Genomic DNA, 25,879 nt, shown 5'->3' on the forward strand with positions numbered 1-25,879 from the left:
GAAGGCACCGGCACAGTCTCTAACGTCAGGCACTGTGGGCCGCGTGCTGCTTTATGGCCAAGCGCCCTCCTGCAACCACCGTCCCGCTCTGAGAGGGAAGCTTGGGGTCTCGGGGGGCCTCAGCTCCCTGTGGTCTGGGCACAGCTGGGCCGGCGCTGCCAGCTGAGACGTGCGCTGTCCCCTCTAACCGTTCCGCTTTTCACTCAAACGCTCGATCCCCGTGTGCCGGAGTGGCAGAGGCTTTGGTCTACTCGTGAGCTGATGACTGAAGAGGAACAAACGGATCGAACGCTAAAACCACAAAGAAACCTCCAGGGCACCAGAGTCCAAACAATGATGCTCTTTATTTCTCTCTCCAAGTAGGCTGCAAAGGGGTAACCCGCCACCCGGGAGCCATGTGGGTCAGGGCGCCTGGCTCACGAGGGAGGGATGGAACGTGAACTTGCTCTGAGGAATGGGGGGGGGGGCAGACCCTCTAGGAGGGCTTCTCACGTCAGTGTGTTGCTGACTAGGATGGAGGCAGCACCCAGGAAAAATGCCGACTCCGCCAAGCGCCCGGTCCCTGACAGAGTCTCCTCAATTGTACGCTCGGGGGAGAAATCCTTCTCCAGAGACAGAGGTCCTCCCTCGTTGCAATTAATAAAGTTACAACAACGAACATAATAGAAACTATTAGTTTTGAAAAATTTGGATCTCGGGGCTTCAGGGGGTACTTCGGATGGATACACGAACGTGCAGTTGCTCGTACAGTTCTTGTAAACAAGGAGTTCCCGTTCATTCAAACCTAGAGATACAGACATGAAAATCATTGATTTCAGGCTTTCTGCTTGCGAGCATCAACACACACCTCACCAGTCTAACTAGCGCCGCGTAGCACCGCACCCTCCTTCTACATCTGCTTCTCCGATGCTTAGAATTCTTCGCTGCTAGAGAACGTCAAGTGAGGCCTCTAGAGGTTCTCTTCCTCCTTGAACAGGTTCTCCTGGAAACGTTTTTCTGTCCGCACTGCCACCTCACCTCTGCCTCGGGCTCTCCCCGATAGTCGCTGGGCACCTTGGCATGCAGCCGCACGTGTGACATGCCCGGCTCGGTACGTGCACTAAGACTCCCAGGGCTCTAGAAATACGGTGGCTTGTGTCCCGCAGGATCACATAGCCCCTGGCGTGGAGCACCCCAAAACCGTGACCCTCACCTGATTTTCTGCAGTTGGAGCGGCCCCTCGGCCAGATGTTCCCAGCTCTTGGCCCAACACAGGAACTGGCGATGCGCGCGTAGTGCCAACCTGCTCCCCAGCACAGACTGGACGCTCTGTCCCAACGAGGGTCCCACAGTGACTGTGATCACCTCAGTGGCGGGCACACCCAACAGCCTCGGCCAGCCAGTGCCGCTGGAGCGAGGCTCCCTCTGAGGCCTCCTTCGCGAGTCCTTGAGTTCGAGTCCTCGGCTCTCGCTCATGAGCCTGCCCCCGGGGACCCGTGTTGACCCACGACTTGTTTCCCTGGGACTTGCCGCAGTTGATGTGCCGTTCATGGCTCCGGGGTTACAGAGAAGGAACGAACAGCCGGCTCCAGGAACTTGCTTTTCTTTCTTTGCCACGTAAAGGACTCTTGAAAGTTCCGTACCGTCCTGTGGAGCGCAGAATCCTAAGTCGGCCGCCGAGGGGGTTTCCAGGAAGGGTTGGTAACAATATCGGCAGCGTCAAAGTCCAGAAACAGAACTGGATGAAAACCCTCATTCCTGCTTTTCTTCCTCCATCAGGCATGACGAGCAGCCAGCGCCCAAGACAGCAAGTGTCTCGGTGTGTAAGCCATATGTTAACTTCGTCCGTCCTTGAACTTCGTTGTTGTCGTTGGACGTTGTGATTACGTACTCCCGCTGTGTCCTTTCGGTGTCTGGCTTCTCCTGCCTGCTTCGTGTTTGGGACACCCACCCCCGCCGCGGCCCCTGTTGTATCCCGCCTGCTCGGTAGCTCTATGCTTCCCCGCTGACTGTGCCACGGCACGTGCGTGATGGGCGTCAGGGCTGTTCCTGGCTCTTGTCTATCCCCAAGGAGCATGGCAAGGAATGTTCTGGGCCTCATCCAGAGGCGAGCGCGCAGAGTTCTTTAGAGCTGATAACGCCGCGTCCTCAGGGTGCGGACGCGTGGCTGCGGCAGATGCTGCCGAACACGCTGCCGGGCCTGCCGTACCTATGCACGCTCCACAGGGTGGTGGACGCTTCGACGACTCGCCACCCCTGACTGGGCGTTTGTGAATGCGGAGCCGTTGCCTTGGGGGTACCGCATCAAGGCTCAGACTGGCGTTTCCACCAAAAACGATGATGCTGAGCTTCGTTGTGGAGACTTCCTGCCCATGTGGGTATCATCTTCTGGTAACATCCTTCAAGCCGCTTTGCTCGAATTTCTATGCAGCGATCTGCTTGTTCAACTGCTGATCTGTAGGACGAAGGTCATTGTATACACCGCGTACAGCCCCTCCGCAGAGCGCCTTTCACTGCTCTCTCTTCATCTCTGGCATCATTTTCACTGTCTCCTCAGTGTCTTCTCAGGGGCAGAAGTGGTGAGTTTTTATGTAAGCGCACCTGCCACTTTGGCCACATGTGACCAGCACGATATTGTTCGCTTTTCTCAAGTTCACAATTATCCAAGGATACAAAGATCTTCTACGTTTCCCTTCAGCTGACGTCTTAAAATTTATCTTCTTTAAATGCAATTCAGGGAACGTCTACGGTATTCCGAGTGTCAGACGCAGAACCGCACGAGTCATCAGGTGCGAACCACAGCCAGTTCTCATCCAGCCGGCGGTCTCCTTACTGCCCATCGTCCAGTCACCCCGTCCCCATCCCTCACCTCCAGGAACCCTCAGCTTATCTCCTGCAGTTAAGAGACTCGTGTGGTTTCTCTCCCTCTCTGCTTTCAGCTTCTTGTGTTTTTCTTCCCTTCCCCTACATTCATCTGTTTTGTTTCTTAAACTCCACATGCCGGTAAAATCATGTGACATTTGTCTCTCTGAGTGACTCATTTCTCTGAGCATAAGACACTCTAGTTGTAACCATGTCGTTGCAAATGGCAAGATTCGTTCTTTTCACGGCTGAGTAATACTCCATTATGTGTGTACACACACACACACACACACACACACGCCATCTCTATGCATTCTCTGGGCACTTTCCGTATTTCGGGGACTGTGGACACTGCTGCTCTAAACATTGGGGTGCATGTGCCCCTTCGGATCACTGTTCTTTGGATAAATGCCCAGGACCCCCTTGCTCTCTTCGTATTTACAAGGAGATCCAGAAGACACCCGAAGCTGCTGCTTTGGTGTAAAGTACATACGGTGACTAAGGTCCCATCTCCCACCAGCTGTGAGCGCAGACAAGCCTCCTTCCCTAAACCTGCGGGGCCAAAGTCGTCAGAAAGCATGAAACCAGACACACCTGAGATCTCCTTCCCCCTCTAAAGGTCTATTCTTCAACCTTGACACCAACATCAGACTGTCTGAATCGACAAAAAGGTATAAATCATCTTGCGAGTTCAGAGCGCCATCCTCCAGTTTCTCTCCTCTCCCGCAAGATTGCCTCGGGCCCTCCAGCCCCTCCTAACCCCGGCACATCCCAGTATCTGGTTCAGCTTGCATGTGGGTGCACAGACACACACACACACAGACCTACTGAGAGTCTGACTGGAACAGGACGTTCTTAGATTAATTTGGGGAAAACAGCCACGTTACGTCCACCGGGCTTCACCATCTAACCACGTAGATTTTTAATTGCTTTTCCGCTAAACGTTTTCCCTTTGACAACGGCATATTCAAAGCACTCGCAGGAAATACAGCAAGCTCCCGTGTAGCGTCGCTCAGTCACTTGCAAAGGAACATTTGGCGAGGGCACAGCGGGCTGTCACAGCCAGGGCACTGGCTTTCAGAACGGTCAGGACAGACAACAGTTGCATCACCGCGCTCCGCCCTCAGACGGATGCACTGACGTCTTTGCCACCCAGATGCCAGCCACGGACCCTCGTCCACACGCGCTCAGAACTAACCTGGGGTCCGCTTCTCGCAGTTGGTCATTTCGAGCACGGCCTCAACCGGGACCACGGACGGTCACCTCTGGGGTTCACCCTCCCTCGTTCCGCAGAAGCCCCAGACATTCGCTCAGGCTGGCGGATCGGTACCTGCTCCTCTTTACTGGCAGGAGCACCCGCAGGGCGGCCGTCCCATGGCTTCCGTACCCTTTAAGCAGTGCAGAACAGCCGGGATGCTCCGGCCGGGCGTGTCGCACATTCATCTGCTGTGAACAGCCGCACCGTTTTACTTGGTTACTCTGGGGAAACCCTCAGAAGTGCCATTCCGGGCACGCAGAGTAGCTGCATGTTCAGTTTGTAAGAAACCGGACCCCGTCTCGGCTGCCCCAACTTCACTGTCGCTGGCGGTGTGTGAGAATCTGGTTTCTTTACTGTCCCGGCCAGCATTCGGGGCAGTCACTCTCTTCTACTTCGGCCACTCGGATTCAGGACGCCTAACTGTGTGTGTCAGTGTTCATTTTGGCAGTGGCGCAAGATGCTGAACATCTGTTCATGGGTTTCTCTGCATCGGTGAAATATCTCTTCGTGTCTTTGGCCTCGTTCTAGCGGGAGGGCTGCATTGTTTGCTGTTGAACGGCGAGAGCTCTGTCTGTGCTGGGGACCGCGGTCTTCTGTGGGGAGTGCGGGCTGCACGCTGGTGCTCCCGTGCGTAGCCTCTCCACCCTCCGAACAGGGCCTTCCGCACAGAAGCGCTTCTCATCGCTGGGCGTCCCCCACCGCCAGTCCCCCTCTGTGGGCCCCGCTCTGGCGGCCAGGCCCGGTCCTCTTTGCTTAGCCTCCTCGGCGCTCTCTCCTCCTGAAAGTCCCAGACTGCACCTTTTACACTTAGCCCACGGTCCTTCGGAGGGAATTTTTGAATCCCAGTTGAGGTTTAGGTGAAGATGAATTTTTGCCCGATGCTCTTGAAGAGGCGGTCTTTCCCCACCGATGGCGCCGGCACGGTTGCCCAGAACCCCCGGGGCATGTGTGTGGAGTGTTTCTGGGGTGACAAGTGGTCACTGGCCGCCGGTGCTTCACGTTGCTCAGCTTAGGGGCCTGGAGAGTGGGGCGCCTTTCTCAGGGCCCAAGAGCCTCTGAGTGAGAGGCGAGAGCGTGCTGGGAGGGCCCGACTGCCTGACCTTTCTGCCTGAGCCCACGCTTGGTCTTGGAATCTGCGGGAGGTAGGTGTTGCCCTGATACGACCATGGCGTGTCCACTTCCTGGGTCTGCTTATCTGGAAGCCTCTGGCAACGACCAGAATCAAATGGGCCACGAGGAACTACCCAGGTTACACAGCGCTGTCGACACACACGACCAGGCCTGCCAGGGACTAGAGCCTAGAGAAGCAGCCACCCCCAAGCCCTCAAGACAGCTCAGGACATGTGCACACTGCAGCCTGCCCTGGCAGATTACGGGGCTGGGCTCTCCATGATGGTGGCACTGCCCTTTGCTGGGTTGAGCCTAGTGCTTGGGATGTGCTCCCGGGATGGGTCAGGGTGGGCCAAGGGCCGGTTCTGGGTGCAGAGATAGAACTTATTGGACCTGCTCCCTGTAACGGACTCAATCACAAGGCGTAGGAAGGACAAACAGATACTTACGAACGGAGATTGTCAGGCAGCGCCTCAAATTTAAGGGACAGAGGTTAGATTGTGAACAGTAGAAATTGTTGATGGTCCAACAGTTGTAGCACCTCATATTGTAGGGCCCTGAGGGAAGACGCAGCGGCATCAGGCCCGCGTGTCTCTGCCCCGTTACCAGCCGGCTGCGCCCTCCCCTGGCAGCTGACCCTCCCCCTGCCTTGAAGGCCCCTTTGCTGTTGGCAGCACGAGCTTCTGCACAGAAGCCGGGGCCTGTTCCTGCTCCCAGAGGGCAAGGGGGAGACCCTGCCCTCTGCAGATAAGCCTCAACTGCCCGAGGAAGCTTGAGAGTCATAAACGGCCGGTGCCCTCCCAGAGGCTGCTGGACCAGCCACCCCTGCCTGCTCACATGAGGAAGTTCCACCCCGTGTCCGCCATCTGCACTGATGACAAAGGTCTCTGCTGGCTAAGATGACAGAAATTCCCCCTCGAACTCCTTCTCTGATGAGGATATCACAGTAAATGCTTATCCCATTCCTGAGGGACTCAACATACTCACAATGCTCACTTGAAGCCATGACCAATGGCCAGCCGCCGGCTAGCAGCAAGGCGCAGAGAAGCATCATCTCCTGCAGAGGCTCGAACCTACAGGCAAGGAGACGCAGGGCACGCGTGTCAGCAAGCTCCATGTGCACACGCGTGTCAGCAAGCTCCGTGTGCACAGAGCGCCGCCCCCCGGCTGCATGTGTGCAGGAGCCAGGGGGGCATGAGCCGGGCTCCTCGGGGAGGGGCAGCGCATACCTGCTCGCGCCGCTGGGCTCCTCTCCCCACCTGCCCCTGCACCCCCGCCCAGCAGGGCCCAAGCTGCTCCACGCAGGGACTGGGGCTTGGCCTTTCCCAGCAGGAAGGCTGCGCTACCACCAGCGACTTCATCTTGGGGGAAGTCATCCCGCCTGCTCGCCCCCAGGAGCGCTCGGCCCAGTCAGCCAGGTCCCGGGGCCGCCTCCACCTGGAGCTCGCCCGAGGTCCCCTGTGCCCCCAGATGCTCCTCCTTATGCACCCCTCCATCTCAAGAGCAACCTGGGGAAAGCGCCAGAACACTGTCCGCCTGGCTATTTCCTGCTCCCGCCAGCGTCTGGACAGACATGGGGGACAGGGCGTGACTACAGCGTGGAAGATGCCAGAAGCCTCCTAGCACACTGGCCACAGTGTGCCCCAGGAACGTTCTCCCCGAACCCCACCTCTGCGGAATCAGGTGGCCCCGAGGTGCAGGCCTGGGAGCGCCTGGGGCCCCCCACAGCTGAGCCCGGACCCTGGCCCTCTGCTCCAGGGCGGCCCCCGAGGCACCAGCAGCGCCTGCCTCTCCTCCAGCTCCCCTGGGGCCCCGGCGGCACCCCGACCTGTGCCTGTCCGGTGTCCTGCAGGAACCCTCGTGCCCCGCCCCAGCAGCTTGTCGCCCTGGAGGCCCCACCTGCCTTTTCAGGGTCACGACCAGTCCTCGGTGCTCAGGGGACGCCTCTCCCCATGGGGCAGGAGGTGGGTCCTGCTGGAGACGGAGCCTGACTGGGGGGCAGCCTGGCACCTGCCTCACTGGGGCCGACCCTGAGCGCGGGGGAGGCCACATGCCCGAGAGCGGGGGGCTCTGCGCTGAGGCCAGAGGCGACAGGCTGAGGCTGAGAGTCGGCGCCTGCCCGGCGGGAAGCACCTGCGTGAGGTGCTGGGGAAGGGGTGTGGGGGCATGGGGCCGCCTTCCTGAGGGGCAGGGGTGCGGCCGCCTTCCTGAGGGCAGGGTAGCGGGCCGCCTTCCTGAGGGGCAGGGGTGCGGCCCGCCTTCCTGAGGGGCAGGGGTGCGGCCGCCTTCCTGAGGGGCAGGGGTGCGGCCGCCTTCCTGAGGGCAGGGGTGCGGTCCGCCTTCCTGAGGGGTAGGGGTGCGGTCCGCCTTCCTGAGGGCAGGGGTGCGGCCGGCTTCCTGAGGGCAGGGGTGCGGCCGCCTTCCTGAGGGCAGGGGTGCGGCCGCCTTCCTGAGGGCAGGGGTGCGGCCGCCTTCCTGAGGGCAGGGGTGCAGGCCGCCTTCCTGAGGGCAGGGGTGCGGCAGCCTTCCTGAGGGCAGGGGTGCGGGCCGCCTTCCTGAGGGGCCGGGGTGCAGGCCGCCTACCTGAGGGGCCGGGGTGCGGCCGCCTTTCTGAGGGCAGCGGTGCGGGCCGCCTTCCTGAGGGGCCGGGGTGCGGGCCGCCTTCCTGAGGGCAGGGGTGCGGGCCGCCTTCCTGAGGGCAGGGGTGCGGGCCGCCTTCCTGAGGGCAGCGGTGCGGGCCGCCTTCCTGAGGGCAGGGGTGCGGGCCGCCTTCCTGAGGGCAGCGGTGCGGGCCGCCTTCCTGAGGGCAGGGGTGCGGGCCGCCTTCCTGAGGGGCAGGGGTGCGGCGGCCTTCCTGAGGGCAGGGGTGCGGGCCGCCTTCCTGAGGGGCAGGGGTGCGGCGGCCTTCCTGAGGGCAGGGGTGCGGGCCGCCTTCCTGAGGGGCAGGGGTGCGGGCCGCCTTCCTGAGGGCAGGGGTGCGGGCCGCCTTCCTGAGGGCAGGGGTGCGGGCCGCCTTCCTGAGGGCAGGGGTGCGGGCCGCCTTCCTGAGGGCAGCGGTGCGGGCCGCCTTCCTGAGGGCAGGGGTGCGGCCGCCTTCATGAGGGGCAGGGGTGCGGGCCGCCTACCTGAGGGGCAGGGGTGCGGCCGCCTTCCTGAGGGCAGCGGTGCGGGCCGCCTTCCTGAGGGCAGGGGTGCGGGCCGCCTTCCTGAGGGGCAGGGGTGCGGCGGCCTTCCTGAGGGCAGGGGTGCGGGCCGCCTTCCTGAGGGCAGGGGTGCGGGCCGCCTTCCTGAGGGGCAGGGGTGCGGCGGCCTTCCTCAGGGCAGGGGTGCGGGCCGCCTTCCTGAGGGGCAGGGGTGCGGCGGCCTTCCTGAGGGGCAGGGGTGCGGCCGCCTTCCTGAAGGCAGGGGTGCGGGCCGCCTTCCTGAGGGCAGGGGTGCGGGCCGCCTTCCTGAGGGCAGGGGTGCGGCCGCCTTCCTGAGGGCAGGGGTGCGGCCGCCTTCCTGAGGGCAGAGGCCACCTGCACGAGGGGCGTCCACCTGCGTGTGGGGAGACGCCCTTCCTGACAGGCGCTTCCGGCCTTCTCCAGGGCGAGTCCCTGCCTGAGCAGGGGTGGCGGTGGGGGAGCCCCTGTGGGGACCCGCCCGCCTGTCCGGCAGGGGCGCGGCCGTCTGCTCGGGGCCACCGTCCGGCGGGGCAGCATCTGCCCGAGGAAGCGGCCGCCGGTCATGGGGCCGAGCCCCCGAGGGGCGCCGCCTGTCCCCGCGGGGAGCGCCCGGCTGCGGGGGCGCGACCACCGGGCTGGGGACAGCACCTGCCTGGGGGGTGGCGCCGTCTCTGCGGGGGGGAGCCCCTTGCGGCAGGGGGTGGTGGCCCCTACGGGGGCGTGTGTGAGCCCTTGGCCGAGGTGGACGTCGCCGTGCGGGGCGCGGGGAGCCGCTGCCTGAGGGAGGCGGCCGCCTGCTGCGGGAGGAGCGCCGTCTGAGGGCCGCGCCGGCCTGTCAGGGAGCCGGCCGGTTGTCGGCGCAGAGGCGGCCGCTGTTGGGGAGCAGCCGGCGGGGGCGAGCGGCCGCGCGCCTGCGGGAGCACCCGGTGGGGGCGGGGCCGCCGGGGCACAAGGCCCGCCGCGCCGCGGGGGAGAAGCTTCCCCGCCGGCCTCCCGCCGCCGCCGCCGCCCCCGCAGTCCCTTCCCGCGCCCACCGGCCGGCTCCCGCAGCCCCCCGTCCACACCCGACCCTCGACGACCCCAGAGAACCTTCTGGAGCCCCGGACTTCGGGGCCTGAGGCCGCGGGCACAGCGGGGTTCCGTGCACAGCCGAAGCAGCTGAGCGAGACGACCCTCCGCAGCACAGCGGCGCGTCCCTCAGCTGGAGCGCGCCCCGGAGGCCGTTCGCGCCGGCGCGCCAACTCCCGCGGGGCCCTGCGCGCGCACGCCCGTGCGCATGCGCTCTCAGGTGCGCGGGATTCCAGAAGCTTCGGCAGGCTCCGAGGGCCCCGCCCTCCAGGGCCGGGAGGCGGGAACCGTTCCCGAGGTTTCCGGAAGGTGGTCGCCGGCCCGCAGCAGCCCAGCAGCAGCGTCGCTGACAGAAGGTCGGGCGTCCCCGGGGCGGGGGAGGGGCGCGGAGGCCGGCCGGGTCCGCGGGGCCTGGGCGGGCGCGGGGCGGGCGCGGGGCGGTGGTGCGGGGCGGGCGCGGGGCGGGCGCGGGGCGGTGGTGCGGGGCGTCCCTCCGCACGGGGGTCGCAGCCCCAGCGGGACCCTGGGGGAGCGCTTCGGCCCGGCTCTGCGCGTCCTCCCGCGGGCCGCTGGTGCGGCGGAGCGGGGTCGCGCCCTCCTGGTCTCGCGGACGCGGAGCGGAGCCTGCGCCGGCGCGCTCGGCCCTCCTCGCGGGGCTGCCGGGGCCGCCCTTCCTCCGCCCGCCCTTGGGGCCGCCCTGTCGGGCGCTGTTTTGTCGCCTTGTCCTTCCCGCGCTGCCCGCGGTCCCAGACACCTGCCGTCCTCTCCCGGGGGCGCGGCGGCGGGGCCGCGGGGCTGCGGGGGTGAACGTGGCCGCGCCCCGTACCCCGTGCCCCGGGTCGCCGGGGACTCACTTCTGCTCGGCGCCCCTCGTCGGAAGAAGCGGCTCGGAGTTCCTCCGGCCCGTGTGGACGCGAACCCTCCACGGCGAGCCGCGAGACCTCGCTGCGGGGGCAGGCGCTGCCCGGGGCCGGGGGCCCTCCGGGAGCAGAGGGCCCGGGTGTGGGCTTCGCTGCGGGGGTCCCCGCCCCTCCGCGCCCGCCCTTCGGGCCACCTGATCCCGCAGCGGGGAGAGGGGCGGGGGCGGGCCTGGCGGGAGGTTCCTGGGCCCCACTGCAGCCTCCGCGCGACGGACGCTTCTGGCCCGTTCCACACGCGCCTCCCCTTCCCAGAGACGCTGGTCAGGACGCCGGTAGGAGCAGGGAGTGTCGGAGGGACGGGTTCCCGGCACGTGCCCAAGCTGCTCCTGAGGGTCCGGTCAAGGACTGCCTCCGGAGCCGCATCTGCGGGCACAGGGACCGGGGCCGAGCTCCGGGGGGAGGCGGCCGCAGGGCCTGGCTGTCTGCGCGGAGCGCTGCCTGATGGAGAGCAGGCAGGGGACCTTCCTCCGGACGGAGGCAGCAGTGACAGGGCCTTCGTGCTGGGAAAGGCCTGCTGTGCCCCGTCCCTGCCTGCAGCAGCTTGGGGCCCTGCTGCGGGGGATGCAGGGGCCGGTGGGGCGAGGCGCCGGGCGGCTGGCCGATGCTGACCCTCCCGAGGAGCTGTGCTCTCTGCTCATGTGCAGGGAGCGGGGGCACCCCCGGGCGTCTGTGCTGTTGGAGGGGTGCGGCTTGTAGCACGTGCCGATAACTACGTCGAGAGCGCATCCTTGCAGTTGTGATGTACGTTCTCGGAGCCATTGACTCGGAATTGTAAAGGAGATGGGAGTTGCTACCGCAAACGTGTGCGGTGTATTTTGTCATCACGCAGTAGTAAAGGAGAGTTCCAGTCAATAGGGGACGAAATGGAGGTTACACGTTATGTGCTTTTTCAAAACTGTGTTCTGCTGTACCTCAAAGGGTAACTCCTCCGGGTACGGGATCCCAGGTAGGCGCGATCTGTCTTCCAACCCGGGACATGTTTCGTTACACTCCTTTGGCTTGCGTGGTTTCTGACATGAAGCCCACTGTAGTTCCCCTGCTTGTTTCTTTGCACGGGTTCCTTAAAGTTTTCACCTTCCCACAGTTCTTCGATATTCTATTCTGTTTTCTCATTGTCTGTTGCCTTTGTTTTTCGGCTGGGGAGATTTCTACTGACCCGTCTTCAAACTCACCGAGTCTTTCCGAATGTGTCTCGAATCCACTGATGGGCCCTCTCCAGCCTTCGGCACTCTGCCACACTGGTTTTGGCTTCCAGCATTCCCATTTGACTCTCAGAGTTTTCATCTCTATGCTCACATTATGTATGTGTTCTCGCGTGTCATCTGCATTTTCCACTGGGGTTCTTCGTGTTCCAATCCTAGTCCTGTCACCTCCCTCTCTAATGACTGTGATAGATCTGTTACATAGGTCTTGTCCTCGTGCGTGCTTTCCCTCCGCAAAACTGTTTTCTTGGCTTTGGCACTTCTTGTATTTCTGGTTGAAATCCGACGCATGGAGCTGGTTAGTAGGAACTGCTGTAAATAGGCCGTGGGCATGACGATTCATGCTACTTGGCCTGGGGTTGGACGCTGTAATGTTTGCTGCAGCTCTGCTTCCTTAGGGTTCACATTCTTGAGTGTCCTTGCTTTTGTCTCCTGTTGTAGCTCGCATCTTTCCTGTGCATTGCTCCTAGGGCGGAGGGTGTGTTTGGTGGCACTTTCAGCAGTTATCCTTCCAAAAGCAAAAGAAAGGGCTTGGTGGCCAAGAGCTTGGGGCAGGATGCGGACTCTTGTGAGAACGGGAGATTCCCGAGGACTGCTGCTACACCCAGCCTCCGGCATGTTTTCAAAATCAGGTGTAAGATCCTCCTGGCTGACAGCTCTAGCAGCTTCTGCTCCAGGTCAGCATGTTTCACCACGTCCTGGCAGGGTCCCCCTGGCTCAGCGGATTTGGACTGTCACTTCGGTGACCTCAGTTTTCTGAGGGGCTACGAAATGTGGTTGGTTTCCAGTTTGGCAGGTGTTTAATTTTGGGAGTGATGGCCCCGAACTCCTACTATGTAGGGCTAAATGCTCCAGGCTTCCTCTGTCAGCGCAGATGAAGCGGAGGTCGTGGGACTACAGAATGGGGTAAGAAGAGAGCGTCACGGAGAACAGCTCACGGGTCACGGGGAATGGTCGTCATTAATCCCGGCGGTCAGCGGGAATGAAGGGGCACCACTGAAGCCAGACAGCCGGGAGTGAACAGTCACATAGGAAAACGTGGAGAAAGAAAGCTGTTTCAGGAGCCTGGGGTGTAAGGTAAAACGGAAACAGAAATGCAAAGTGGAGCCATCCAGAGGGATATTAAAAAGAACAGGGATGACACATCACAGAAAGAATCAGTCAACTTTGTACTATGATTAATGTACGTAGTAATCTAAAGCAGAGAGAGATTCTGAGGGAGTTCACACCCAACATACCAATCATTTCAATAAACGTCAGTGGCTTAACTCGCCTACTAACCGGTGTGTGGGTAGATAGGGCCTATGCTCGGTGGCTATAGTGAGTGAGGTGGGCCATGGGCACAGTTGGTGTCAGGAAGCAGGAGGGTCTGGAGTGGATGGTGAGGGTGAGCGTGGCTGGACCTGGGATCTGGTTGGCATGGGTGTCCACCCTCCCAGAGAGACCACACTCCCTCCCTGATCCTGGACTCCTGGTCCCATTGGCAGTTAGGCCTGACCCTGGGGCCACAGAGCTGAGCACATCGTCCAGCTCCTTGTGTCCAGGATCAGGCATCGCTAGAAATGATGATCCTGGTCATGGCCCTGCCATGCGTGGAGACAAATGTCACCAAAGAGGTAAGTCAGGCCGCCGGCCTCCTGACTGGGAGAAGAAGGCAGGCCAGCAGGTGTTGAGTTGCAGACATGGCGGGGCCACCCATAATGGACACTTTCAGGGCCCCAGGTCGTTCTGGGAAGTGGAAAGCAGAAGCATCAGGGACCAAGAGATGGTCAGGACAGCCAGCTTGTGGATTTGGTCACCTCAAGGGAGAGTCTCTCATCTTGGGGCTCCCCGGGCAGAGACGGGCAGGAGTGCTAGAATCCTGGTGTCTTCCCTAGCACCCTGCTGTCTCCTCGATGTCCCGTCAGACTGCCTTCCTGGGAGAGGTCATGATGGGAGCCAAGCCTGGCCTGTTCCGCATGGGACCGTCCAGGGCTGTGTCCGAGAACGGGAGCAGCAGCGAGACGGTGACCAGCTTCTCTCCCGGGAGCATGTCCTGCCCTAATACAGACCCAACAGCGGGCTACTGCGCGGGAGTCAGGGCGCAGGGCCTAGAGGGATTGAGGACGGCACAGCTAGTGCTGGAGGAGGTTCGGTGGCCCACGAAGGTGAGTGGGAAGGGCCGGGAGAACAGATGGCAAATCTGCTGAGCTGCCAATGTGAGATGCCAAGTGTGTGCGTGTGTGTGTGTGCATGTGTGTGAATGTGCCTACAAGCGTGTGCATGTGCGTGTATGTGCGTGTGCTTGTGTGTTCATGTGCACGTGTGAGCGTGGGGAGGGTTCTTCTCTGGAAAGGCATGGGTGGGTAGGCAGGTAGTTCCGGTGTCCGTGTGCACTGGTGTGTGTCTGTGTGTGTACATGTCCATGCCGTGTGTCTGGGTGTGGGTGTGTGAGTGAGGCACAGCCTGGGGGAGGAGGAGGGAAGCCCAGGAGGGAAGACAAAGCACTCCAGACCCACGTGGAGGAGGGAAATGATGGTGCTGGGTGTTCATCTGACAGGACCGGGGACTGTAACTACCCACTTCGGGGTTTTTTTTCTCCTTTTAGATATAACACTGAGGTGTCATCTATGTGAGGCAGAGAACAGCTTCCGCTGCACCTAAGAAAAAAATGTGCCCTGAGTTACTCTGAGTAAACTGAGTTACTCTGTTTCCATGAATAAGGATCTCGGCTTCTCCTGGGGTTCATAGGCAGCTCAGTAAATGCTAACAGGAATTAGGGTCTGTCAAGGTTTTCTCAATAGGGAATAACTAATATAAAAGTGACCTTTAAACAAATTGGAGAACAACATCCTGAGGCATCAGGACCGAAACCCGGTGGCAGAGGACACCAGTTTTTGGAAGGCCAGTGCCGACATACAGCAGACCACAAAGAGTTGGACCAGGGGAGATAGAGGGGTGCAGGAGGAAAGTGGTCGAAGTGTATTTATTTCTGTTTTTATAGAAATGTGTGTACCTACCCTGGAAAGAGAGTTAGAGGGAAAGAGGGGTCCTTAGGGGAGGGGCAGAGGGAGAAAGAGTCCCAAGCCGACTCCCCACTGAGCGTGGAGCCCAATGCCAGGCTGATCGTAGGACCCGAAGATCACCCTGAGCTGAAACCAAGAGTTGGACGCTCCACTGACTGAGCCACCCAGGCGCCCCTATTTGTACTGAATTTTAAGTGAAAAATGAAGCTGTAATAATTTCACCTGTCCCGGAGGGAGTAGCTTCTACAAGAGAGCTACATAATCAGGGGTGTGAGCGCACCATATGTTCGGGAACGAAGGCGTACGCTGTTAAATATTTGCAGACCACCATTCTGTTGCGGGCAAATCACCCAAGACCTTCTGGCCACACGATGCTCCCCTCGGAAGAGGAGTCTGGAGGCCCAGCACCAGACAGCAGAGCGTGGTCAGGACTCAGGAACTCAGATGCAGCGTGGCAGCCACTTCCGGTGGTCCTGCCAACGAACCGGAAACGTGTGGGGTGCAGAGTGGAGGCTGAGGACCCGAGCTCGTCCCATGGCAGACTTCACAGGCTCCTGGGGAAGAGTGAATGGCACGAGGAACTAAAGACAAAAGGGAAGCCAGAAAAGTGCCCGGCCACCAGCGCCGAGCCATGGTGCCCTTGAGAGGTGCTCGGCAACAGCTTGGGGCACTGGCTGGCGGCTCATTGACAGCCCAGAGCTGATCCCTGGGCCATAGCCCAGATAAGCAAAAGTCCCAGCTCCCGAGTGTGTCCCCTGGCTACCAAGGCCTGGGCTCCCTGCTAGTGACATGCTGAGGCCTAGGAGCCTCTGTGGTCCCAAATGGAGAGCTGAGCCCCAGGTTCCTGGTACGCATGCACAGGCCAGACTTGGGGAAGGGGCTGTGGGGCGTGGTGGGGGGACCATCTCCTGGCCACTCTGTAGGCAAGCCTTCCCCATCCACTACAGCAGTTCCTAACGTAAAGGCCTGTCCCAGTCCCCCTCAGCGATGGCTCCTGACTACCTCCTAGACAGAGGGGGCCTCTACGCGTGGGCCTCTGAGCAGGGAGAACCAGAAGGTCAGGGAAGGGTAGGTACTGACAGAACGTGCTTTGGGGGCTGATTCCTTTCTCTCTGTGTGTATTTGTACCAGCCCTAGTGGTACCCAGGGAGAGTAGTGCTCAGATGCTTCTGGCCTTGGGAGGACCCCGGGCCAGCAGGAAGACTGGAGGAGCTGGGTGTGGGACACCCAGGAGTGAAGTATCGCCCTCGGCCCGCAAGGACGACAAGAAGCCCCAGTTCGGATGCATCTTCTCTCTCCTTATTTCCGCAAGTCTACACACTTATATACGCTTACGTGACCAATCTGGGAGCAGGGTACAGGAGGGAGCGAATCAGGCTGTGCACCCAAACGAACAACTACGCTAGCAACCAATGGTGTTTACTTCCTCTTTGGGCGTTCCGCTTAGTCTCACAAGGCAATCCTAACCTGGCAACTAGCCAGGCGCCATCTTTTAATGGCGGAGGCCGCCCTGGCCAGGGGCCTGCCTCTGACAGTGAAGGACTCAGCATGTGGTGGGGGGCAGCATCCAGGGACAGCCCAGCTCTGATAGCAGAGCAGACCACAGCTGCTCTCTCTGGACTCCTCCATGCAGACTGTGGGAGATGGAACAGGGGAAATTCTGTGCAATGAACTTGGACTTTGCTCAGCACCCAGCAGAGGTATGTGGGCTCACAGGTGTGCCCATGTTCCTTCATCCATCATCGGGAACGTGGGTCCAGTAGCCAACAGCAGGGCCAGGTACCTCCCCTTGCTGAGTGCCGCTGCTCCTGGGAGCACAGCCTGGGGAGTGGGCGGTGTGGGTTCGGGCGAGGCAGCAGTGCTGCCAAGTGGCCTGTGTCGCCATGCTAGAACATGCACGCCTGTGAGCCTCAGCACCTCTGCGTTGGCTTTCAGACCTAGAAAAACGGGAGTCTGAGGATCACTTTGAGTCTAAGAAGCCATCTTCCAAGGAGAAGAAAACTCACTGAAGCTCCATAAGCTGCCCGTTCCTCTTCTCTGATGTCTGGACTTGGTGGGTCACACAAGGGCCCATGGGAGGAGCTCAGGAGTCGAGGCTTCAAATCTTGCCCACCGGAGGCTGCCGGGGACCTGTCCCCTGATTGATACTCGTGCAGCTGCTGGCACGTTCCTGAACATGCAGGCTCTCTGCAGCCTCTGCGTCTTTGAACGACATGTCCATCTGTCTGAAACATCATTCTGTTCCAAGCACTTAGAAACCTTCCACTACCTCCTCCTTTGTACAGAACGGGTATGACCACGAGGCATCAGGAGCCCAAGAAGGCCGGGGGCCGATGTAACTGTGAACGAGAGAGATATGGAAGCTAACCAAGCCTGGGCAGATAAAGGCAACGGGTAGGGTATGAGAAAGTTCGGCTTCCTCCAGCAAGCGGAGCATGGTCCATGGTACACAGGGTGTCGCGTCCTCTCATCTGAGAATATCGGGTGAGAACCCTATGATTGTCTACATTCACATAACATGACTTTCTAAAAATTCCAGAGAAGTAGGAAATTTCAATCATGTAATAAAAGTTACCTACCCAAAATGTAAAACAAATGCCAAAACTCAGAATTCATATGACCTTTCCAGTATTATCTCATAAATACCTGCTTAAAATACTAAAATTTACCAAATATCCTTCTCAGTGGGACAAAACTGACAGCCCTCCCATTGAGATCAGGAACATGACAAGGATACCCACTCTCACCATTGTTGCTCAACATAGCTCTAGAAGTCCTAGCAACGGCAATCAGACAACAAAGAGAAATAAAAGGCACTCAAATTGGCAAAGAAGAACTCAAACGCTCTCTCTTCACAGTTGACAGGATAACTTTCTATGGAAAATCCAAAAGCCTCCACCCCCAAATTTCTAGAACTCATACAGCCATTCAGTAATGGGGCAGGATACAAAATCAATGCACAGAAATCAATTCCTTTCTTATACACTAACAATGAAACCATAGGAAGGAAAATTAGAGAATCAATTCCATTTATTCTAATACCAAGAATTATAAGATACCTTGGAGTAAACCTCTCCAAAGAGGTAAAGGATCTGTACCCGAGGAACTATAGAACACTCATGAATGAAATTCAAAAGACACAAAAAGATGGAAAAGCATTCCATGCTCATGGATCACAAGAATAAACATTGTGAAAATGTCTATACTGCCCAGAGCAATCTATACTTTCAATGCCATCCTGATCAAAATTCCACCGGCATTTTTCAAAGTGCTGGAACAAACAATCCTAGAATTTGTATGGAGCCGGAAACAACTCTGAATCGCTAAGGACATGTTGGAAAAGAAAAACCGAGCTGGGGGAATCACATTGCCTGATTTCAAACTTTACTACAAAACTATGATCACCAAGACAGCATGGTACTGGCACAAAAACAGACACATAGAGCAATAGAACAGAATAGAGAGTCCAGATATGGACCTGCAACTCTGTGGTCAAATAATCTTTGACAAAGGAGGAAAAAATATCCAGTGGAAAAAAGGCGGTCTCTTCAATAAATGGTGCTGGGATGGGGCGCCTGGGTGGCTCAGTAGGTTAAAACCTTTGCCTTTGGCTCAGGTCATGATCCCAGGGTCCTGGCATCAAGACCCAAATTGGCTTTTGGCTCGGCAGGGAGCCTGCTTCTCTTCCTCTCTCTCTGCCTGTCTCTCTGCCTGCTTGTGATCTCTGTCTGACGTCAAATAAATAAATAAATAAATAAATAAATAAAATATTTTTAAAAAGAGTAAGTGGAGACTGGAAAGTTGCTTGGCTACATATAGAATGAAACTCGACCATTCTTTTACAACATACACAATAATAAACTCGAGATGGATGGGAGACCCCAACATGAGGCAGGAATCCATCAAAATCCTAGAGGAGAGCACAGGCAGTAACCTCTTTGATATCAGCCACAGCAACTTCTTTCAGGACATGTCTCCAAAGGCAAAGGAAAAAAAGTGAAAATGAACTTTTAGTACTTCCTCAAGGTAAAAAAAACTTCTGCACAGCAAAGGAAACAGTCAACAAAACAAAGAGACAACCCACGGAATGGGAGAAGTTATTCGCAAATGACACTACAGACAAAGGGCTGATAGCTAAGATCTGTAAAGAGCTCCTCAAACTCAACACACAGAAAACAGATAATCAAGTCAAAAAATGGACAGAGGACATGAACAGACACTTCTCAAAAGGAGACCTAGAAATGGCTAACAGACACATGAAAACATGTTCATCATCTTTAGCTATCACAGAATTTCAAGTCAAAAAGCACATTGAGATACCACCTGAAACCAGTTAGAATGGCCAAAATTAACAGGACAGGAAACACGTGTTGGAGAGGATGTGGAGAAAGGGGAGCCCTCTTACACTGTTGGTGGGAATGCAAGTTGGTGCAGCCACTTTGGAGAACAGTGTGGAGATCCCTCAAAAACTTAAAAATAGAGCTACCCTATGACCCGGCAATTACGCTACTGGGTATTTGCCCCAAGGATAGAGATGTAGTGAAAAGAAGGACCATGTGTACCCCCACGTTCATAGCAGCAGTGCCACAACTGCCAAACTGTGGAAAGAGCCAAGATGCCCTTCATCAGATGAAGGGATAAAAAAGATGTGGTCCATATACACAATGGAATATTACACAGCCAAGAGGAAGGGTGCATATCCAACTTTTGTATCAACATGGACAGGACTGGGGGAGATTATGCTGAGTGAAATAAGTCAAGCAGAAAGTCAATTGCCATATGGTTTCACTTACTTGTGGAGCATAAGGAATAACATGGAGGACATTAGGAGAAGGAAAGGAAAAATGAATTGGGGAAAATCAGAGGGGGACATGAAGCATGAGCGACTGTGGACTCTGAGAAACAAACTGAGGGTTTTGGAGGGGAGGGAGGTGGAAGATGGGTGAGCCCGGTGGTGAGTATTAAGGAGGGCACGGATTGCATGGACCACTGGATGTGGTGCATAAACAGTGAATCTCGAAACACTGGGAAAATAAAATTAAATTAAAAAAAAAAAAGACAAAAGCACAGGGAAACAAGATACAAGGAATAAGTAGAAAGAGACCACCAGGGGTGTCAAACACTGCAAATAATAGATATGGAATACAAAGTAATGTTTTCAGGTTAACATATAATGTTGTATTAATCTCAGGGGTACAGGTCTCTGATTCATCAGTCTAACACAATTCACAGCACTCACCATAGCACATACCCTCCCCGGTGTCAGGCATCCAGCCACCCCATCCCTCCCACCCCCTCCACTCCAGCAACCCTCTGTTTGTTTCCTGAGATCGAAGGAGTCTTTTATGGTGTGTCTCCCTCTCTGGTTTTTGTCTTGCTTCATTTTTTTCCTCTCTTCCCCTATGACCCTCTGCCCTGTTTCTCAAATCCCACATGCCAGTGAGATTATATGAAAATTCTCTTTCTCTGAATGCTCTCTAGTTCCATCCACATTGTTGCAATGGCAGGATTTCATTGTCTGATGGAGGCATAATATTCCATTGTATGGGCAAACCACATGTTCTTTATCCATTCATCTGTTGATAGCTCTTTCCATAGTTTGGCTATTGTGGACATTGCTGCTATACATTGGGGAACATTGGACTCTCTGGATCACTGCAAGTTGTATCTTTGTGGTAAATGCCCAGTTGTGCGGTTGCAGGGTCGTAGGGTGGCTCTATTTTCAAGTTCTTGAGGACCCTCCATACTGTTTTCCAGAGTGGCTGCACCAGCTTGCACTCCCACCAACAGTGTAGGAGGGATCCCCTTTCTCCGCATCCTTGACAGTGCTGGTCATTTCCTGACTGGTTAATTTTAGTCATTCTGACTGGTGTGAGGTGGTATCTCATTGTGGTTTTGATTTGTATGTCCCCGATGCCAAGTGATGTAGAGCACCTTTTCGTGTATCTGCTGGCCATTTCGATGTCTTCTTTGCAGAAATGTCCGTTCATGTCTTCTGCCCAGTTCTCGATCGGATTATTTGTTCTTTGGGTGTTGAGTTTGATAAGTTCTTTCTAGATTTCAAATACTAGCCCTTTATCTGATATGTCATGGGCAAATAACTTCTCCCATTGTGTCAGTTGTCATTTGGTTTTGTCGACCGTTTGCTTTGCTGTGCAAAAGCACGCTACCTTGATGAAGTCCCAACAGTTCATTTTTGCCCTTGCTTCCCTTGCCTTTGGCGATGTTTCTAGGAAGAAGTTGCTGCAGCTGAGTTCAAAGGGGTGGCTGCGTGTGTTCTCCTCAAGGATTTGGATGGATTCCTGTCTCACATTGAGGTCTTTCGTCCATTTGGAGTCTAATCTTGTGTGTGGTGTAAGGAAACGGTCCTGTTTCATTCTTCTCAATGTGGCCGTCCAATTTTCCCAGCACCATTTGTTGAAGAGACTCTTTTCCATTGGACTTTCTTTCGTTCTTTGTCAAGATTAATTCACCATTGAGTTGGGGGTCTATTTCTGGGCTCTCTACTCTGCTTCATTGATCGATGTGTCTGTTTTTGTGCCAGTGCCATACTGTCTTGATGATGGCAGCTTTGAAATAGAGTTGATGTCCGGAATCGTGGTACCACCAGCTTTGGTTTTCTTTTTCAACATTCCTCTGGCTACTTTCTCATTCCAGGCAAATTTTAGGATTACTTGTTCCATTTCTTTGAAAAACGTTGATGGTATTTTGATAGTGATTGTACTGAATTTGTCCATTGTTCTAGGTAGCATAGACATTTTCACAATATTCGTTCTTCCAATTCATGAGCATGGAACGTTTTTCCATTTCTTTGTGTCTTCCTCAATTTCTTTCGTGAGCATTCTCTAGTTTTCTGAGTACAGGTTCTTTGACTCTTTGGTTAGATTTATTCCTAGGTGTCTTATGGTTTGGGGTGCAATTGTAAATGGGATTGACTCTTTGATGTCTCTTTCTTTTGTCTTGTTGGTGTATAGAATTGCAACTGAATTCTGGGCATTGATTGTATATCCTGCCACTTTACTGAATTCTTGCACGAGTTCTGGTAGTTTTGGGGTGGAGTCCTTTGGGTTTTCACATAGAGTATCATGTCCTCTGCAAAGAGTGAGAGTTTGACTTCTTCTTTGCTGATTCAGATGCCTTTAAAAAAATTTCTTTGTCAAATAAATAAATAAAATCTTTAAAAAGGAGGGGGTGCCTGGGAGGCTCAGTCCTTAAGCGGCTGCCTTCGGCTCAGGTCATGATCCCAGAGTCCTGGGATCGAGCCCCACATTGGGCTTTCTGCTCAGTGGAGAGCCTGCTTCTCCCTCTCCCTCAGCTCTACCTACTTGTGCCTTCTCTCTCTCTCCCTCTCTCTCTCTCTCTGTCAAGTAAATAAATAAATAAAATCTTTTTAAAAATTTGTTGTTGTTGTTGTTGTCTGATTGCTGAGGCTGGGACATCTAGTACTATGCTGAGTAGCAGTGCTGACAGTGGACATCCCTGCTGTGTTCCTGACCTTAGGGATAAAGCTCTCCGTTCTTCCCCATTGAGAATAATATTCAGTGTGGGTTTTTCATAGGTGGCTTTTATGATTTTGAGGTATGCACCCTCTATCTCTGCACTGTGAAGAGTTTTAATTAAGAGAGACTGTGGACTCTGAAAAACCATCTGAGGGTTTGGGAGGGGTGGAGGGTGGAGGTTAGGTGAGCCTGGTGATGGGAATTAAGGAGGGCACGTATTGCATGGAGCACTGGTTGTGGTGCATAAACAATGAATTCTGGAACACTGAAAAGAAATTTTAAAAATAAATAAAAATTTTAAATAGAAATTTTTTAAATGAATTAAAAAAAATTTTAAAAGGATGCTGTACTTTGTTAATTGTTTTTCTGCATCTATCGAGAACATATGGTTCTTGTTCTTTCTTTTATTAATGTAGTGTGTTGCATTAGTTGATTGATTTCCAGATGTCGAAGCAACCTTGCAGCCCAGAAATAAATCATGGTGAATAATCCTTTTAAGGTAGTGTTGGATCCTATTGGCTAGAATTTTGGTGAGAATTTTCGCATCCGTGTTTATTAGGGATATTGGCCTGTAACTCTCCTTTTTGATGGGGTGTTTGTCTGGATTTGGGATCAAGGTAATGCTGGCCTCATAAAATGTTTTTGGAAGTTTTCCTTCCGTGTCTGTCTTTTGGAAGAATAGGTATTAATTCTTCTTTCAAAGTTTGGGAGAATTCCCCTAGAAGCCATCTGGCCCTGGGCTCCTGTCTGTTAGGAGATTTTTGATGACTGCTTCATTTTTCTTGCTGGTTATGTGTCTGTTCAGGTTTTCTACTTCTTCACGGTTCAGTTTTGGTAGTTTTTACATCTCTAGGAGCGCATCCCTTTCTTCCCGATTGTTGACATATAGTTGCTCATAATACGTTCTTCTAACTGATTGTATTTCTTTGGTGTTGGTTGTGATCTCTCCACTTTCATTCATGATTTTATTAATTTGGGTCCTTTCTCTTTTCTTTTTGATAAAGCGGGCCAGGTGTTTGTCAATCTTAATAATTCTTTCAAAGAATCTTAATAATTCTTAATAATTCTGTTCTGCTGTTCTTTTGGTTTCTATTTAATTGATTGCTGCTGTGATCTTTATTATTTCTCTTCTCTTGCTGGGTTTAGGCTTTATTTGCTGTTCTTTCTCCAGCTCCTTTAGGTGTGAGGGTAGGTTGTGTACTTGAGACCTCCTTGTTTCTTGAGAAAGGCTTTGTAGTGCTGTGTACTTTCCTCTTAGGATAGATTTCACTGCATCCCAAAGGTTTTAAACAGCTATGTTTTCATGAATTTTTAAAAAATCTTCTATAATCTCCTGGTTGACCCATTCATTCTTTAGTAGGATGTTCTTTAACCTCCATTTATTTGAGGTCTTTCAGCTTCCCTCTTGTGATTGAGTTCAATGTTCAAAGCAGTGTGGTCTGAAAATATGCAGGGAATCACCCCAGTCTCTTGGTACCAGTTGAGACCTGATGTGTGACCCAGGATGTGATGTATTCTGGAGACTCTTCCATGTGCACTAGAGAAGAATGTATATTCTGTTGCTTTGGGATGGAATGTTCTGAATATATCTGTGGTGTCCATGTGGTCCCGTGTGTCATTGGAAGTCCTTACTTCCTTGTGGAGCTTCTCTCTAAATGATCTGTTGCCGCGTCCAGTCGGCGACGGGAGAAGAATTAGGCACAAACAAGTCAGCTGCAAGAGATTGGGAGCAGGGGACAACAGTCAAAAAGACTGCTGCCATGAGCAACTCCACAGTCGCACTTTTATTAGATAGAAACAATAGCCAACAGAAGACCCGATGAAGGTCAAACGTTAATCACATGTCTTGTGGACAAGCAAGGAGGAGGATCCAGTTTCTAGTTAACCAAGCACACTCGAGGGACTCCTCTAACTCACAACGGGCGCTTCTGGGAAGAGAAAGGAGCGAGAACGGAAAAGGGAGGCAGCCGGTATTTCGTTCCACCCTGAGCTGACCGGGTGGACCCAGCTGACCAGGTGCTGGGCTTCCCTGAAGCAGGCACTGTTCTGCCCTGGGCGGGCCAGCGTTCCCAGCTGCCCGGCTTCTGTGAAGGGGCAGCCTTTTGCCCTGAGCGAGCCGGGCATCCCCAGCTGCCCAGATTCACGGTCGTATATCATCCTTCTCCCCAAAGACCCGTTGCCAGTATATGCTTTTATTAAGGCCATATCTAAATGTGCTTGGCAACTATTAAAATCCTCCAGGGATTATAGTTTAAGTAACAAATTGTTCCGAGGGGCAGCAGCAATCTGTCCATTTCACTGAGGGGGTTGTTAAAACTCCCTAGTATGGTTGTATTATTCTTGATGTGTTTCATGATTTTGTTATTAATTGGCTTAGGAAATTGGCTGCTCTCATATCGGGGGCATATATATTTATAGTTGTTAGATCTTGTTGGATAGACTTTTTTAGTATGATATAGTGTCCTTCCCCGTCTCTTATTACAGTCTTTGTCAGATAAAAGGATTGCTACCCCAGGTTTTTTGTTTGTTTGTTTGTTTGCTTGTTTACATCCTTTAGTGTGGTAAATAGTTTTCCACCCCCTCGCTTTAAATCGGGAGGTGTCTCTGAGTCTAAGATGAGTCTCTTGCAGACAGCATATCGATTGGTCTGGGTTGTTTTGTTATTGTTGTTGTTGTTTTATCCAATCTGAGAAGCTGTGTTTTTTGAATGGGGCATTTAGTCCCTTTACATTCAGGATAATGATTGAGAAAGGAATTTAGTGCCATCTTAAAGCCTGTAAGGTGACTGTTACTGTGTATTGTCTTTGTTCCCTTCTGGTCTATGTTACTTTGACACTCTCTCCTTGCTTAGAAGACCCCTTTCAATATTTCCTGTAGCTCTGGTTTGGTGATCACCAATTCTTTTAGTTTCTCTTTGTCCTGGAAGCTTTTTGCCTGTCCTACTATTTTCAATGATAGCCTAGTTGGATATAGTATTGTTGGCTGCATATTTTTCTTGTTTAGTGCCCAAATATATCATGCCAGTCCTTTCTGGCCCGTCAGGTCTCTGTGAATAGGTCTGCAGCTAATATAAACACTTTAATGAAATCCGAGTGAAACTAGAGGGGCAGGTGACCGCTGGATTGGCACGAAGCCATGGAGTGACCACCATCTCACAAGTAACTTTGCTTATAGAAGAATAAGAGCATATGGGGTGACTGGGTGGCTCAGTGATTTAAAGCCTCTGCCTTCGGCTCCGGTCATGGTCCTGGGGTCCTGGGACTGAGCCCCGCATCGGGTTCACTGGTCAGCGGGGAGCCTGCTTCCCCCTCTCTCTCTCTCTGCCTCTCTGCCTACTTGTGATCTCTGTCTGTCAAATAAACAAATAATAATCTTAAAAGAAGAAGATGAAGAAGAAGAGCAGAGAAAACACGACAAAAGAAGAAGACATAGTCAAAAAATGGTATGGGGATTTTCCTGAAAGAAAAAAATCTACAGATAACTCTTAGGAATGAGAAATGGAAGAGCTGAGCAAAGAAATTGGGGAAAGTGAAATATTACACATTACACATGGGTGAAGAGTGAGTAAGAAACTGGGGTGTAAGCTGTCAACGTCACAGCCGTGATTTTGCCAGCAAAATGGGAGTTTCAGAGAATTGCAGGACCGGACGAGCAAGCAACAGCTGAGCCACAGTCTAGTCCCACAAACAAAGGGCACGAGTGTTACTTGAGGGTGCAGAAGAGGACGCTGGGAGAGTGGGTTTGAGGGAAAGGCCACCGGAGGCTGGCAGGGCTCCAGACAGATGCTGGCTTCTGGTGGCTGTGCTGCAGGG

At 54.6% G+C, this 25,879-nt stretch overlaps 1 protein-coding gene across 1 annotated transcript; it reads right to left on the bottom strand.

Moving 5' to 3' along the window:
* Positions 1-325: 325 nt before the first annotated feature.
* Positions 326-9,638, bottom strand: LOC131827785 (glycosyl-phosphatidylinositol-anchored molecule-like protein). Its single transcript, XM_059168814.1, has 4 exons — positions 9,463-9,638; positions 6,197-6,282; positions 5,659-5,766; positions 326-784 (listed from the first exon to the last, which is right to left on the bottom strand). The coding sequence occupies exons 2-4, from the start codon at positions 6,261-6,263 to the stop codon at positions 489-491; spliced, it is 471 nt and encodes a 156-aa protein (XP_059024797.1). The 5' UTR covers positions 6,264-6,282; positions 9,463-9,638; the 3' UTR covers positions 326-488.
* Between the last annotated feature and the right edge of the window lie 16,241 nt (positions 9,639-25,879).

Source organism: Mustela lutreola, chromosome 3, assembly GCF_030435805.1.
Source record: "Mustela lutreola isolate mMusLut2 chromosome 3, mMusLut2.pri, whole genome shotgun sequence".
Lineage (NCBI taxonomy): Eukaryota > Metazoa > Chordata > Mammalia > Carnivora > Mustelidae > Mustela > Mustela lutreola.